This window comes from Pholcus phalangioides, unplaced genomic scaffold, assembly GCF_987345545.1.
Source record: "Pholcus phalangioides strain wild (caught in Gottingen) unplaced genomic scaffold, Ppha-v1.0 ptg000015l_1, whole genome shotgun sequence".
NCBI lineage: Eukaryota > Metazoa > Arthropoda > Arachnida > Araneae > Pholcidae > Pholcus > Pholcus phalangioides.
The window spans coordinates 36,852,310-36,869,605 of NW_028301608.1; the positions used below are offsets into that span (position 1 = coordinate 36,852,310).

The window sequence follows — 17,296 nt, forward strand, 5'->3', positions numbered from 1 at the left end:
GCTGTGCATTCTTCAACAACGATAGCGAGAAAAATAAGTTGGCAAACAATTAAATAACATTTTTATACTATTCAAAATCTATGTAAATCATATAAATACAATGTGTTCCCTGGAAATATTGGAAGTGCAACATCCAATATTTTTTTTTAAATATGGCAATAATTTTTTTAATGCCATAATTCAGGGTACCTTGTTTGCTTGATATAACACCTCAAAATTTTCTCCTCCGAATATTTCGACGCTTGCCAATTAAAGGGGTTAAGTGCAGTGTTTCTCGAACATGTGGTCCACTAGATCGTCCGCTAACATGGTACTCAGGCAGACTTGAAAATTTAATTCCTATTAAATCAAAATTTCTAATTTCATGCAACGAATATTTGTGAGATTTAAGCTGGGATTATGTTACATAAGTTTTAATAAAGTTCTTTTATAAAACTTCAAAAATTCGACCAATAAGCGCATCGGTCACATTACAGCGAATGTAATAGGCTTATTGGTTTTTTTTTTCTTCTAAGTTTTGTAAAATAACTTTTATCAAACTTTTATAGTGTAATCCCGGCCTTACACAGGTTGAAATTAAAAATTAGATCCACATAAACTGTAAGCTAGCGATTCACCGCAATGCTTCTGACAATTAAAAAACACTGCTCTAGTGAAAGAATACAGTGGAACCTCACCTAACGGACACTTCCTGTTAACGGGTACTTTTGTGATTCCCGGTCCCATGGAATAGGGCTTTAATGTATTTCACTCCCCGTTAGCGGATACTCTCGATAGCGGACAGTGAAATAAGGCAAACTCTTTTTTCCAGACTTTTATTTAATTGAATTGTTGATACGTGTGACGAAAGCCAACATAACTGATAATGTTGTTATGAACGATTTTTACCTTCTTCATGTTTATTTTAATTTAATTTTTATTGCAAAATATGTATTGTGCGCGTATTGTGTACGGGTAAAAATAATTAATTGTATGGTTTAATAAAGAAAAGAAAGATTATAAATTTTTATCAGATTTTTATATGAGATTTTCCAACTTTATTTGGGAATTATGCACAATCGCCGATAAAAGTAGTAAATTTAATGAAATTTGATCAAACTTTCTTTATCGAAACGAAAGTATGCATAACCACCGGTGAGTCACTTTCACACACAGTAACATGCAGATTTTAACATTAAAATATTAAGGAACTAATTGCAACCGAAGGGAAACGTCGTATAAATGTGAAAGTGGCACAAGTGGTACAGTGGGCATACTATCCACTATTGATCGTACCTACCCGTTAGAGGACAAAATTTTTTGGTCCCATGGGTATCCGTTACCGAGAGGTTCTACTGTATTTTATGGATCTCCTAAGGTCTCTCTAAATTCTTTTATGCTCTCTCCTCTCCAAGGAACCCCCCTAATAATTCTAACTAAACCGCTCTTGCACCTTCTAATCAATATATTTTCCGATGTATATTCGGATATACATCGGATTCGGATTCTGTGTATTCGATCGAACAAGGAAAGTGCCGTATCAAGATGAGTCAATAAAACAATCAACTTGTGAAATTTTTGACATTTCTATGAGTTCTTTAATGCAAAAAATATGAAAAAAAGAAGAAAAAAAAGATGCCTCTATATTTCATGCCTCTCTAAAACAAATTTTAGAATTCCCTCCTGCTTAAGTAAATTTTCTCGGATAATGTCCAATCATTCTAAAATCTGTACTCCTTCTATACACGCTCTAGTTTAGGTGAGAAAAATACTTTAAGAATAATGATGGGGGAATGGAGAATTTAATAGGAATTAATTTATTATACGAGGTAAGAAGAAATGTAAAGGATTCAGTTTATAGGAGAAAACCGTTAAATTCATTTCTACATATCATATGCCACCCTGGTTACGTTTTCTTCTTTTTTTTTTTACGGTGTTACTCTTTGTACTCACTCGTAACACCTGTGCCATTTGTTGAACGGCTGCGATCAATAACGTTACGTGGTCTCCCGCCAATTTTTTTTTTTTTTACGTGTAATTCTTCCTTTCCGCCATTTTGTTAGTTTTTTCTTAACTGTCATTTCGGCGTATAACGTTTTTTTTTTTTGTTAGTATATATTCCTCCTCCTATCTTATTTATATTACATACAGAGAGAGAGTACGTGTTATTATACTACCACCACCCGTCGGCAGCTGTGAACGCCTATTGAGAATGGAAACAGGTGACGGATGCGAACTCGACAAGCAGCGTGCATGCATATGCCGCCCGCCCTCCATTTTGGATTTGTACGAGCACGTACGCACACGTGCGTACGGACGAACACACGAACAACCATGTGTATGTTGTGTGTGACCACGCCCTCTTCCGCGTCCTGGGAAGTGACGTATGGAAAAAACCCTGGAAATTCGAAAAATTTTTTGGGAATACGGGATTTTTTTTTTTTTTTTCTGGTGCTCGTACCAGCTGGTGTGGCTCTTATACTATCGGTGGTACCGAAAATTCGATAAAGGGTGGAAATGATATGAAAACCAGCTGGTTTTTTTTTTTTTTTTTGGTCTTATTCTCTCTTTTTCCTACAATCCATAGATCTCAATGACGCTTAAAAATATATAAGCGTACGTATGTTATAACATGACAAATTGCGAAGTTTTCCGGCAGCAGGCAGAAGCCCAATGAGATATTGTTTTGTTGTTTGGGGAGGGGGGGGGGGGTTCCGGATGCGCCAGGAGAAAGACTGACGACTGCCGTGTGTCTGGTGGATCTTCTCGAATTTCTGTAAATTTCAATTTTATATAAATTTTTTTTTCAAAAAAATGAGAATTTCAGGATGTGAGTTACTGTGAAACCCGTTATTTGCGTACACCGGAATTTTTTTTTTCTTCCTTCCGGTTCCGTTGCGACGTACGAGGAAAACTACGTGGTAGTATACAGTCGAATCCCGTTATAACGAACTCCAAGAGACCGTAAGAATCACTCCGTTATAAAGGAATTCCAGGTTATTTAGAAATGCCCCCATGCAAACTTATCTGGGGGATTAAAAAAAGTGTTCGTTAAAACGAGATTTTCGCTGTAACGGTATTCGTTAAAACGGGATTCGACTGTACATGTAAATTTTTCTTTGATTCAGTGACATTTGGTTAAAATAATCGATTTTTACCGTTAATGAAGAAAAATAAAAAAAAAGATACTATTTTACGACGAACAATTAGTTAATAAGTAACAAATTATCTAACCTGGTACTTGAAAATACCGTCAGCAGATAAAAGGATTAAGGGATTACTTTTCTATAATTTAATGACTTATTTATTGGAAAAAGCAATCTTATTTACTAAAAATATTTTCTTCTATTTGATGAAATTTTTCTTGAATTTCATGTGAGGGGTTTTTTTTTTCCTTGAACTTATTGAATCTTTTTTTTTTGGAAGTTATTTCAATTTGTTTTTAATTTAGTGACTTATTTACTAAGTAATAATAATTAAGTTTTTTATTAACCTTTATATACAATTGAATTAAATTTTTCTGGACTTGGGTTTTTCTTGAGTTTATCACTTCGCACTCTGCAACCTTTCATTTGATACTCATGGAATAAATTCATTTTTGATTTTAATGATCTGTTTTCAATCAATTTCTACTTATTAATGCAAAAATGTTTTCTTCTTATAATCCGTTTTTTTTAATTGTTTATTTCCAGTAATTGACTCTTTCTCCGATGATTAAAATTATTTTACGATTCAATTGCTTACAAATCTTTTCTTTTCAATCGCAGAGGAATATTTTGAAATACAAGAAAGTATTGACGAACTCGAGCAGGCCGGAAATATTATTGAAAGAGTTGAAGGTAAAACACTTTTTGTTACGTGTCATGAATTTTATAATAGCATTTCAGGTAAGTCATTAATTGATGTTATTATGCGCAACAATATCGTGACTCACTGAAGGAATGCGGGCTTTTACCGCCGGCATAATCATCGTTAATAGAAGCTTTTGGGCTATACAGCCGTAGTCGATATCAGAGGTATCACAGGGAAGGGCCCTTGAAGCCCGTTTAGTCACCTCCACTCCCGCGCCTTCCCAGGGCCGTCTTAAGAGTATTATGGGTCCCCGGGCCAAGTGGTTTTTCTGAGGCCCTACCTGGTAAATTCTAGAAAATTTCAACCGTATCTCATTTTTGTGAGGCCCTTCTTCTCTTGAGGCCCCCGGGCCGTGCCACGCGTTAAGACGGCATGGCACGGCCTAAGGTGATCAAAAATTGAGAAACATTCAAAGGTTTCCGAAAAAACTATTTCATATGCTCTTCTAATGAGTTTCTTCAAATTTAGAATCAGACTCGAAATTTTTCTGGAAGAAATCCCCAATGTACTTTCTCTCTCTCTCTCTAATCTACCAGAGTACCATTCCTTCCCCCCCCCCCAATGGATAGGTCCTGTATACGCCCCTGCTTCAAAAGAAAATATCTAATTAGGAAAAAAGATTGATTATAGAGAACCGAAAAGGATCTAACAAAAATAAATCACTAGCTAACTAAACATAAATTAAAAATTAATACACAAAAAGAAAAAAAAATTTATGTGCACGAAAACAAAAAATATATAAATTAAATCAATGCAGAAATTCACGTAAATTTACATACTCACTGCCAGTCTCAAACTATATCGGCATGTAATGTAATATAGTTTGAAGGAATGTAGCTCTGAAGAAATAGGTATAGTATTTAATTAGGAATATATACAGTTATACAAACTTACCTGAAGTGGGACATGCATAGTTGAAAAATGATAAAAAAAACTCAGAGTTTATAATCAACTCACTACGTCCAAAATATACATAAGAATTGTTGTTTCTTCATATGGTACTGCATGTATTTTTATTTTAATCAAGATTTTCTTGCCATAGAGTTTGATAGAGATGTCGATGAACACGCCGCTTCAAGACGAATGCATACACTCCACTCCTTTAGAGATTATCTCTGGACTATTACGGGAGGTAAGATGGTTTTTTTTTTCAAGATATGTAATAGATTCTTCATAGAGTCGATTTCAAAATAATGTTGCCGGACATTTTTAAGGGCCTAGAATACTGATGTGCGCAAATACCGTATGAGGATTATTAGGAATTGCACTTTGTTGACTATTTGCACAACTGTCAGGAATTATTGCAAGTATATGATGACTATCGGGGCAAAAGCCGCTGGTGAATGACCGATGGGGGTGACGGGAGAGAGAGTCCTGGTAAATTATTACCAATTAAGGCATGGCATCCGCTGGTAAATGATGACTAAAAAGGGAAAGGAGGTCGCATGTAAATGATAGCTGAGTAAGGCAAAGGAATCAGAGGTAAATCAAGGGAACTGTGGGCAGATATTGTAGCTGCTATATAAAAGGCCGTTTACAGAGTTAAGTAATTAAATAGTTAACTAAATTTCAAGCTATCAAGTGCTCAAAAAACTGTCCAACGTAAGTAATCGAGTAGTAAATGCTCATTGGAGATAATAATACGAGGCCACGCCCACTGGAACATGCACATAGTGCCTAACTAATCGAAAAAATGGACCGGTTCCTATTCTGCTTGTCTACTTAACCTCTAAATCACTTACTCGCTAACCAACTGAATCCGTGTAAACGGCCCTTACTGACCGACCGAGGTAGATATATTTTCTTAGGGTGTCCAAGTCTTTAAGACTCCCATAAGCTTCCCTGTTCGATGCTGCCCCGTACGAGCTGGGTGTAAACGGCTCTTCAGCATACATTTTAAAGTACTTGATGACTTGAAATTTAGTTAACGACTAAATTACTTAACCCCTGTGTAAACGGGCCTTCAGGCAAGAGAGCTGCCAATAAATGATTGCTAGGGTAAATGTGGCGAGTAAATGACAGCTGGGCAACACAAAGGAGCCATAAGGGCCAAATGTGAGGTATACGTGCTATATTATGTGTGCTGCTTAATTTTACGGAAGAATAATCAAATACAGTTGACTTCGCCTAATCGGATAACGGATACTCCGCTTAAACGGATAAAATCCTCCGTCACTAAAATTTCTCTCATAGAGATAATGTCAAAGTTCCCCCCCCCCCCACGCTTAATATGATAACTTCAACGACTTCCCCTGCCGCTTAATCGAATATTACGCTTCACAAGTCAACTATTAATACGCATGAACTCCATACAAAACATTTGAAAAATAAGTTACTAGGTTAAGATTACAAAAAAATTACATTTCACAACGTAGGTACTGACCTCCAAGTTTTCAAGTGCTTCAATGCGTGCATTTAATTATTTTATTTTTGTTTTATGGTGAGCCAATAGAGGGTGCTAACTCTCCAAATGAAAAGTAAAAAATCTTAGGTATCGTGATCAATGTAATAAAATACAATTTTCATTCCATTTTTGATACCTGATTTATTCGAGAAGCCGTATTAATATTGATCCTTCATCAATTTTCAATATACAAACCATACTAACTTTACAAAAGGGCTATGGAATTGTTCCCCGCCTAATCGGATGCCCCGCTTAATCGAATATTTGTGTGCTGGGATCGTTGATTTTAAGCGGGGCCGACTGCAGTACTTTTCTATCACGTCGGTCCTGCGAATAGAACACTCAAACGGAAGATATTTCAATTTACTGATTCTCAACAATACGTCATTACGTCAGAAATCGTAGACGTGTACGTGTTAGTAATGACTACGAAATCGAAATTTCGTCTAAATGTCGAAATCGTCTCAGTGGGAGGAAAAAAAACAATAACAACTTTTTTCCAACCAATGACGCAAGTCCGACGGGAAAGTCTGGAATTCGGAGAGAAATTGGAATTAAAATTTAATTTTCATCTCTCGGAAAATTTTCGAATGGAGATAAACGAAGGCCGTATTTTCAAATGAGAACCCGTCGAACCTTTTCGACGCGATTTCGAAACTCGATCAATATACAAGTTCTCGGACTTGAAGAAACGCTAAACCAAAATATATAAAGTTAGGGGCCGTTCAAGTATTACGTAAGCAAATTTTTAGCTATTTTTGACCCCCCTCCCTCGTCAGCAAAACTGACGCTCTCCCCCCCGTCAGCAAAATTTCATCAGCTCCACCCCTCTGAATCTCAACACATATTGGTGGGATCAGAGACGTACACGGGAGGGGGGGGGGCATAGGAGGACTCGTGCCCCCCCCCCAATCAAAAATTTATTTTTTTAATGCAAAAAAATATTTTTTTAATTGAAATTTCGGAAGAAAATACTTTTATATGTTATTATAATCAATTTCTGTTAATTTCAATGTTATTAAAGGCTATGAACTCAAAAGTTATCTTTAATAAATTCATTTCGACCCACACTCTGAGCCATATAATAATAAATCACATAAAGGCTCTTGGCCCGCGGAACAAATATGGCCCTGGGGGGTTATCTGATGCGGTCTGCCCTCCTCAAACCTAATTTTGTAAAAATGAACTAAGCGACACATTTACAGATCGCTTATGTGTCCCGTGGTGGAATTCCAGAGCATTTAAGAGGCCCGTGGAACATTTTCAGATCACTTAAATGACCCGGGACACTTAAGCGATCCGTGACACATTTAGAGATCCCTTAAGTGATATGTGACGTAGTTGTAAAGCACGTAAGTGGCCCCCAGTGCGGGTTCTACATCACTCAAGTTACCCACGCCACAGTCTCAGATTATTTAACTGATCCGCGACATATAATTGCGGATTACTTGAGGGATGCGTGGAACAGTTCCAGAGCACTTAAGCGGCCCGGACACATTTCCAGATCACTTGGATCCGCGAAACATTTAGACATCACTAAAGTGGCTCTGTAGGGCACTTATCAATAGGGGGGGGGAGATGTTACTTCAAGTGCCCACAAACTATCGAAAGGTTTTTCTCATTTCTGGCGCACCGAGTAAGATGCTATTAAAAATATTTCATATTTTCATAAAGGGTGGTTGATGACGTAAGCATTATCCAAACCCCCCCCCTCCTTGTCATCGAAAGTCAGCAAATCGGAAACCCCCTCCCCCACCATCGTTGCTGACGTAATACTTGAACGGCCCCTTTATATTCGGGTACATTATGTATGAATTTCTTTTAAATGGGAAAGAATCAATAACCGCATACACATATGCTCTTCTTTTATTCAAGCCATTTTTGTGTATACAGTAAAAACTAATTTTCCGAAAATGTTTTCTTCATAGAAATCGGCTTCACGTATGGTATCGATCACGTTTCGGTCTATACGGTAAATAAATTAAAATGTATACATATATATATACTGGAGAGAGAGAGATAAATGGGACATGCGTCAGGATCTTCGCGATGCTAATCCATCAAAACTTGTTTTTGTACGGATATACGTGAGTTCGTAATATTGTTGTTTTTTCCCTTATTACGCAAAAACATTCTCACATAAACCGTTTACCTCAGTATTGTATATACTGTATATATATAATCAGATTTTCGAATTTAATAGACACGGGTCCGTTACTATCGCATTTCGCCGATATAATATAATATAATATCTCTTAGAGACCAAATAGGTTTGCCTGGAAGACCGAACAACATTCTAGAAATTTAATTCCACGGAGATCTTTTTTAATTAAGTCTAATTAATTAAGTCTATTTAATATTCTTTTATGATTAAGTCTTGTCAGTTTTCTATTTGATGTGATTCTTCTCGATTCACGTGTATATTGTTTACGTGACGCATATAAATTATCTATTTGTAGAGCTCCTGTCAAATAATAACCACGGAACCGGAAGAAGTGATAAATGCGTTGAGTCCTCTCCTGGAAATGACGACGCCAACCTCTGAAATCTGTGATTTCTATTGTAAAGTTAGTATTAGTTATGAATAAATCCCGGATTTATTTATGCACTTAAAAATGTATAAAAAACCCAAAATATCCACTAAAACATCCTGAAAAAATTACAAAATACGAAATGGGCAAAAAGTTCGTAAAAACTTTTAAAATGAATAAAAACGGGAAAATAACCGAAATAAAAGATGGTTTGCAGGGTTAGCATCGCTAGGTCACGGGATTTTTTTTTGACAGCAAAAACCCTTCAAAAATAGCCGATAGGTGGCGCTGGTACGGGCGATTTCGGTGGAAATATGCAAATGAGACGGTTATAAGAACCTGCGCTCCGAATACACAACCAGTTCACCGTTTTAAACCGTGTATGTGGACCTGCTGCACTCTGCCGTTGCTGGATTTGTGACTCGCCTGCAATGTGTTATCCCATGTGGAACACTGTAATAAACGATTTGGAGGCATTCTGTTCGTTATTTGCGCATCTTTTCTTTGACTTGTGTCCGTCAGCGCCACTTTTTAGTTATTTTTTTCCCCATGTCTTAAAAAAATTCCCGTGCCCTAGCGATGCCAACCCTGCAAACCGTTTTTTATTTCGGTTATTTTTCCGGTTTTTATTAATTTTAAAAGTTTCTACGAATTTTTTGCCCACCCTGTATGTACCAAAAAGTAGAAAATATGCGTTAAAAAATCACAATGCAAAAAAATCAGATATGGTTTCTAAAATGCATATTTTCTATTTTTAAGTACATATTCATTTATTTAAAAAAGTAATTTCCATACATATATATATTTGCAATGTGCAAATAACCTCCACATATTTTTTATTTATTCATTTCTAATTTCTAGTATGTTGTAGCCAATAACAAAAGAATTTCGACACCATTTATATATCGCTGTAAAGGGATTATCGTTATATCGAGAGGCGGTAGTTTAACATTACACTACAGACATTTCCAAACAAGCCTTAAAAAGATATTGCTGTAGAGCAGTGTTTCTCAACCGCCGGGCCGCGGCCCAGTACCGGGCCCTGACCTCATTCAAACCGAGCTGCGAGTGATTAGCGTTGCATTTCTCCTTATTAATATTCCGTTGGTCATGTATTTGACTGGGCCTTCGACTTACAATAATGAATGAAACCGGGCCGCGGGCTCGAAAAGGTTGAGAACCACTGCTGTAGAGGGATTTATCGTTAGTAACGTTGTAGCGAGGTTTCACTGTAATTTAATCTTTGTGATTTTGCTTCTAAATTTTAAATTAAATTTTTTATATTTTATTCAAATTTTTTTTCAAATTGAATTTTTTTAAATTTTAAATTAAAAAATTTCAATATTTTATTTACATTTCAAATTAAATTATGATCCAATTTTAAATACAAAGGCCACAACAGACAAAAAGCCCAACGAAGTGGCTGAAAAAAAATTTCCCATGAAAAATACGGATGTCGAATATACATCTGAACTATATGAACATATATTTAATAATATTCTATATATTATTATATATATAAATATAATATATATTTATATTTTAAATTTCGAATTTATTTTTATATCCCCAAAAGAAAAATTACAGATAATTATTATTACTATTTTTTTTGCAGAATGGAAAAAAAAGATCACAAATATGTGTATTTATCCCACTTAATATGATAACACAACTTTTTTGCTTCATCGTTATCTGGTTCATCCATTTAATTAATGGTAATTTTGATTAATGAACGGATATTAGGAGATGATTTCATCTCTCTCTGTTGTTGAAAATGAGAACTTTATGAGTTCCATGATTTATTTTTTGCCAAAGGAATATTCAATTAAGCGTCATCTCATTATTTCTATGAAGTTTTTAGTTTTTGTTTTACTCGGATAAAAATTTTAATCAGAGTATTTTCAGAGTATTTTTTTTATGTACACAAGAAAAAATATTTTCATTGAATAATTTCGTAAAAAAAGAGGGGACGCGTTTGTGAAAAATTAAATTAATTTTTTTCCCCTCTCGTAAGTACCTGGTTTTTGATCCATTGGGACCGGTGTTCAAGTCAGAGCGACGCACGGATAAATGAGTTTAACGCAATTTAATTAAATTGCACATTTTGTGTGAGTAAAATACTCATTTACGGAGTTTTTTTTCGTTTTTTGTGGTGTTGTTTTATTTTTTATTTTTCGCTGATATTCAGTGCATTTATTTTTTGCTGAAAATTAAACACATTAAACAGAAATTTGAATGAATATTTTTGTTTCAGTTTTGTGAAAACAATCCTAGGTCAATGGTTATTATGGACAAGTTCACCCCTGTAGTTAACCGGATCCTCAAACATAGCATGGTTAGTATTAACTATCCTGTAACTATCCCTTACTGGGTGCAAACTCCAGTCCTTACTGATACTTTAATTTTTGAACCAACGATCATAGAAACATGCTCCCAAATAGAAGAAGCATTCGAATAACATTTGGATCTCAGAGATGTCATCTATTTTCCAATGGGCTATGTGTGTATCAAAATACAAATTTAAATACTTCAGACGTTCTCATTACCTACAACTTATGCGTGTGATGCTTTTGTCTTGCATTTTGATTGCAATGATTCCAACAGAAACAATTTCATGATTCAAAGTGCAATAATCACTGAGATATTTAATTTTGAAATTAATGATTTCCATCACGGCTCAAAAACTCCTGCTCTGCGACACCAGATTTGAGATGAGCTAAATTGAAGAAAGATCCCGTTTCTTTGTGATCTAATCACATTTTAAAAACGTGACGTTAATGTAGTTCATTGTTTAAAACGTTCTTTGTGTATCCATGTATGAATCGAGGTCGAATTATTAGCCTTATGAAGAAGCTGTATAATTATAGTTAACCTTTTATCTACCACACATTATAAAAAGTGGAATTAAGAAGAAAATGATAAAAAACGAAAATAAAAACTTAAATATAATGGTAACAATGAGTAATTATCGTGTGAATTTATTCGGCTGGTCATTTTAGCTCTAATTGAAGACAAAAAAAAAATGTGTTTTCAAAAAAATTAGCTAGTACATAACGAATTATCTAATCTGGTACTTTAAAGTACCGTCAGTAGGCCGTCAGTAGGGTACCGTCAGTAGTAAGGGCTGAAATGTACAATGAAACTTTTCCCGCTTCTGAGATAGGTAGCGCACGTTATTTGGATACTATTTCTAATTGGACAGGGTTCCCGCTGACCTGAGTAAGAGAAAAATATTCAGGGGAAATTGAAAATGTTAAGTAAAAGTGTGTCGCAGAGAAATAGGCAAAGTATTTGATCAAAATCAGGGAAAAATTCTAAGAAAAAAACTGAAACTAAAAAAAAAAAAACAATTTATATAGTTCTTTCTTCATTAGTTTTGGTCAAGGAAAGTTAGGGAAATGAACGAGCAAGCAGATTTTTTGCTGGGAACCCTGTTAGAAGTATTTGTCTATAGCCAAAAGTGTAGAAGTTGATGGGTTTATCAGGACTTTGGTTTACCCCTCATTATATTCTGATTATAATCGATCCTGTAAGTTTGGCTGCAAACAGAATGAAGAGAATATCATTTTACTAGTATACAGTGTACCTATAGGCGGAGATTGACTTGGAAGTCTGGGGGGGGGGGGCACGATGATGATGATGTCAGCTCATATATACATATGTACATTAGATTAGTGGACTCCACCTTTGACGCTGGGGGGGGGGGGCAATGCCCCTCCACGCCCCCTCCCGTATCTCCGCCCATGAGTATACCAATTTTTTCATATATTTCAATTTGAACACGCATTTTATGCACATGCATGTATTTCGTATACGTACGTGAATAAGTATAATGTATCATATACTCAGCTGATCTCTTTTTCCTGCCCGTAATAGGACTTTGGTAAATATCCGAAAACGAGGCTCTTCGCTCAAGTGTATATTGAAGCTTTGAGTAGTTACAACGATGGGAAGAATGTGCTGCAAAAATTTATCGAAAAGTACGTTTAATAATTTTCATGTGTTAATCACTAATCGGATATTTCCTCCATTTATCAACTGTTATTTCTTTTCGCTCCGTGATAATGTAAGCCATGAATGTATAGAAAAATGTATAAAACGTAGTGAAATTTAAGCTGTTGTGATCCCACATGTGATTTGGCATAAGCTTTTCATCTGTGTACATATTTTGTTGCTGAAATACAGAATATCATTAGCTCATTTAAATAAAAGTTTCATTTTTGAATGGAACACTCAAGTATTGATGCATGTTTTTCTCGTTGCATTAAGAATTTAATGGCACATTTTCAACTTTAGTGTAAACGCATCGGTTGATGAATCGGTTTTTTTCCTGATTTCAGTGTCCACGGCCATGGCTGTACTTGTCCTCACCCAAGGATATTACCTAACCTGGTGTCGGTGTGCTTGGCTGCCATCTATTCCGTATACGAACAAAAGAAAAGGTCAGTTTGTGAAATCGTTTATACAGGGTGATTATTAAGGTTCCTGTACTCCCAATAGTTTTTCTCAAAAAACTACATCCGAACACAGTCATAGTTTTAGGATATCTTAATGAAACCATGGAAGAGAGATTTGTGATAAAGCGTATACACCAAGTTTCCATGTAATACGTCCTCCAGAACAGATGCAACTGAGGTCTGACAACACGCTCTGTAGCAGAAAGCCTCTGCGCGAAGCTCGTGACGTCACTGAAGTCGTACATTTCACCTATAGTCATACTGCAAAAAAGTAAATATTTCGCATACGTCGGCCTGCTTTATACAATGGTTGCAAATGAAATGGACGACTTCGGTGACGTCAAAACTTCGCGCGGAGGCTTTCTGTTACCGAAGGTGTTGGGTCTGATCAGTGTCAATATACTGATACTACTCAGATCTATATAGCGTCCATTCTCGTGAACGTATTACATTGAAACTTGGTATATACGCTTTACGGACATGGAAAAAAAGGAAAATGTAATAAAAAAAAAAGCTCCAATTTTTCACGTGGTGGTCAAAAATCGAACTATATTTTTTATTGCATAAATCTCCTCTCTCCCGTGGTCTCATTAAGATATCCTGAAAATGTGGTTGTGTTCGGATGAGTAGTTTTTGCGAGAAACTATTCAGGGTACGGGAATCTTAACTATAATTACCCTGTAATTATAATATACTATTTACACAGGAAGTATTTTACTCTACATTGTCTTAGTCAGCCCTTCCTCCCTCGGAGATACCCTCTACATCCCAGTTACAGTATCCAGATGTAAATGTACATAGTCAGTCGTGCGTTTAATCTTATTTTCTTTGGTAAATATATTCCATTTTTCTCTTAGTTAATCTTGATTGTATCGTGCTCAATGTCTTCTGATGGATGGTTTTCACAGAATGTATATAATTATTTCATTTGTTGAATAAATAGAAGATGATCTGCGACACGACCCAGTCTCCTAGAAGGTGAAGAGAGGAAGTTGTCTTGCACAATAGCTCTGAGCGTGAGCTGTCATCAATCAATCAATCTACATTGTCTTCAGAGTGTGTTTTCGTTGGTAATTCCGAAGCTGTTGAATTTTTTTTTCTATTTACATGGAAACTGAAGAATTACGGGAAGAAAATGATTTCAGAATTTGAATGAACAAAAGTCATTCTGTAAAAAAATGTAATTTTAGGGTCATTTTACGGGAAGAAACGACTGGAAAGAATAAAATCTCGGCAAAGTCAGGAACGTAAATTACATTTGGTACAATGTCAAATGCTCGTGTCCCCAAGCTTAAGTGGATAACTCAAGTAAGCAAAGATCAACATCCCCGTTGCCCGGATTTTAATGAAAAAACCCTGAGGATCCCGCAGCATTACATTTATATTTCCATTATATATAATTACCATTATAATTCATATATATAACTACCATTATAATTCATATATATAATTACCATTATAACTCATATATATAATTACCATTATAACTCCTATATATAATTACCATTATAATTCACATATATAATTACCATTATAACTCATTATAATTACCACCCTGAGCGAAATTTGTCGAATACGGATAAAAATAAAAGATACTCAGAACCATACTATCGTATGTCTACAGTGATTTTTTTTGGGTGATTTTTCAGTGTAAAGATTCATACTGTAAAATCACTCAAATGGACATACGATAATAGGGTTCTGAGGTACAGAATTGTCGTATATTTAATATTAAAATAAATTTTTATCTTAACCGGATATTCGATTTCATTTTCGTTACAGGCTTATCACTTCTGGGTCTCAGAACGATAATTTTGATGTTGGCGCTATTGAGCTGGAAGCGAGACTCATTTGTTTCATCAATATTTTAGAATTACTGTAAGTGCTTTTAATAATTTTTACTTCAGAATTGATTGTACTTTTCTTTTGTCGTTTAATTTTGGTTCATGCAACTCGGATTATAATGAAAATATAAATGTAATTTTTTAAGTAATGAAAGGCTATCTGAATTATTCATGAAATGATTCACGATTTTTCCTTCAATTAAACAGATGTAAATATGAAGACTGGCGGCCACCTTTAGCGCAGCTTCTTCAACCGATACCTTTTCCAGACGAGTAAGTGTTCATACGTAAAAAATAATTTTATTAATTCAAATTAATTAATTACAGAAGTTGGATCCATATCCTCGAATTAAGGATGTTTTTATTTTTTTTATGTTGAATGGCACAGTCATTAGTTTTAGATTTTATCCATGAGCATAAAATATGTGAATTTTTCATCTGTTTTCAATCTGAATTATCATTTTATTGTTATATCTGGTTCCCGGATAATATGCAAATGCATGAATATTTTGGTCTTTTTTACCATTAATGCATATAAATGCATAAAATCAAATAATTTTCAGAATAAGTGCATGTTTTTGAAAGTTTATTTAAGCTCAATAACTTTTTTTTAAATAATTTTTCAAATATAAATATTCCTTGTAATATTTTCGTAACATCGGCTTTTTTCCCCGCAGGTGGGATTCAGTGAATTAATAGAGATGTTTGCAATACTGTATTTTCAGAATATTAACCGTTTTTTGTAAGGTTTCTAGATATATATTTGTTTTAGAAATAATGTCAGACTTCTTTTGTTACTCATAGTTCGTTACTAAGCAGCTGTAGCTATTTGCATATGGAAGTACATTGCCGTACGCAAAGGGAGGGGGGTTGATCTTCTAGACCCCCCCCCCCCCCAAGCCGAGATTATAGTGCTATTTTGCAGAAAAAAACGTGAAAACACTAAGAAATAGGAAATATGCATTTTAAAAACATATCTGCTTGTTTTGGTGAAAAAGTACATAAATTAATATGCATGAAAAAAATGCATATGTTGTCAAATTTTCGGTATACATTTCGTAATTTGCAACTTTTCAGGACGTTTTAGAGCATGTTTTGGATTTTTCATGCATATTTTGAATTTTTTAATGCATGTTTAGGCATTTTTAGCGTATATTTTAGAATTTTTAAGTGCGTATTTTTAGAGCATATTTCAGCACTTTTTTAGTGCATATAATCGGGGCTCTAGTTATATCTTATCAATGTTAAGTCAATAATCAGTTACCAATTTTGAAATAGTTACGAATATTTGATGCTTGCCTCCATTCAAAGAAATTTTTTAGATTACATTTGATACCTTTTCTTTTCCAGGGCGCTGGTCGATAATACATTCACAACGTAAGTGCATTCATATCTCTCTGTAAACTTTTCTGCTCATACCGTAAATCAGGGATCTTCAACTTTTAGCGTAGCGAGCACGGCCATCTTAAAGCTCCATGGGCCCTCGGGTCAAAGTGGTATTCTGGTGGTCCCTACCTGGTAGAAAGTGCCCGCTTACTTGTGCTGCTTACACATACTTACTCTCGAATATCATAGTACTAAATGTCACGAACACTTTGCCTGCCACTGTGACGTGGACATCGTGCTGGACTCTTATCGTGAGAATCCAGGTTCGAACCCCGCTTGCATCACAAAGGTGGTCTCCTGAATATAGTTTTCTGCGGTTTTTCAAACTTCGAGACGCGAACCCGAAGAGATTCATACATTTCCACTTTTTACTTCAAAATATGGAAGACAGATGGCGGCATCAGTACAACACGAAACGAACATAATTCTGGCAATATAAATAATTTTGGATCATTCATATTTTCACACGCAATACGACTCTGCATGCAACCAATTCGTTAGAAAATTTCGCAGATGAATGTTTACGAGGTGTATGTACGATTCGGTAGAGTATCACGAGCTTTTCTATACACTTGATGCCCTCGGGCCGCAATCGTGTCTGCCCATGCGTTAAGACGGCTATGGCAGTGAGCGTCATTAGAGGCGATCATCAAAAGAGCACCCTCGTGACAATTATGTTATATCCTGAAATCAGCATAAAGAGAGATAGATGCCTGCCATATATGATACTCATTTTTTGATTGTAATCTTAGAGCCCCGTGTTTAACTTTTCGGGGTGCAGCTGGCAGTTGCGTGGACGACAACGTGCGTCCACATAGGGCTGATATGGTCGACGAATTGCTG

The 17,296-nt window shown here is 35.4% G+C and overlaps 1 protein-coding gene across 1 annotated transcript in view; it reads left to right on the forward strand.

Moving 5' to 3' along the window:
* Positions 1-17,296, forward strand: part of LOC149075942 (C-Maf-inducing protein-like) — a 76,726-nt gene that overhangs the window by 49,558 nt on the left and 9,872 nt on the right. The window contains exons 4-12 of the mRNA XM_089243458.1: positions 3,747-3,818; positions 4,874-4,963; positions 8,695-8,802; positions 11,021-11,101; positions 12,643-12,746; positions 13,107-13,208; positions 15,006-15,101; positions 15,275-15,340; positions 16,418-16,444. Of these exons, the coding sequence (XP_089099584.1) occupies positions 3,747-3,818; positions 4,874-4,963; positions 8,695-8,802; positions 11,021-11,101; positions 12,643-12,746; positions 13,107-13,208; positions 15,006-15,101; positions 15,275-15,340; positions 16,418-16,444 (746 nt within the window). The remainder of the gene's footprint in view (positions 1-3,746; positions 3,819-4,873; positions 4,964-8,694; positions 8,803-11,020; positions 11,102-12,642; positions 12,747-13,106; positions 13,209-15,005; positions 15,102-15,274; positions 15,341-16,417; positions 16,445-17,296) is intronic.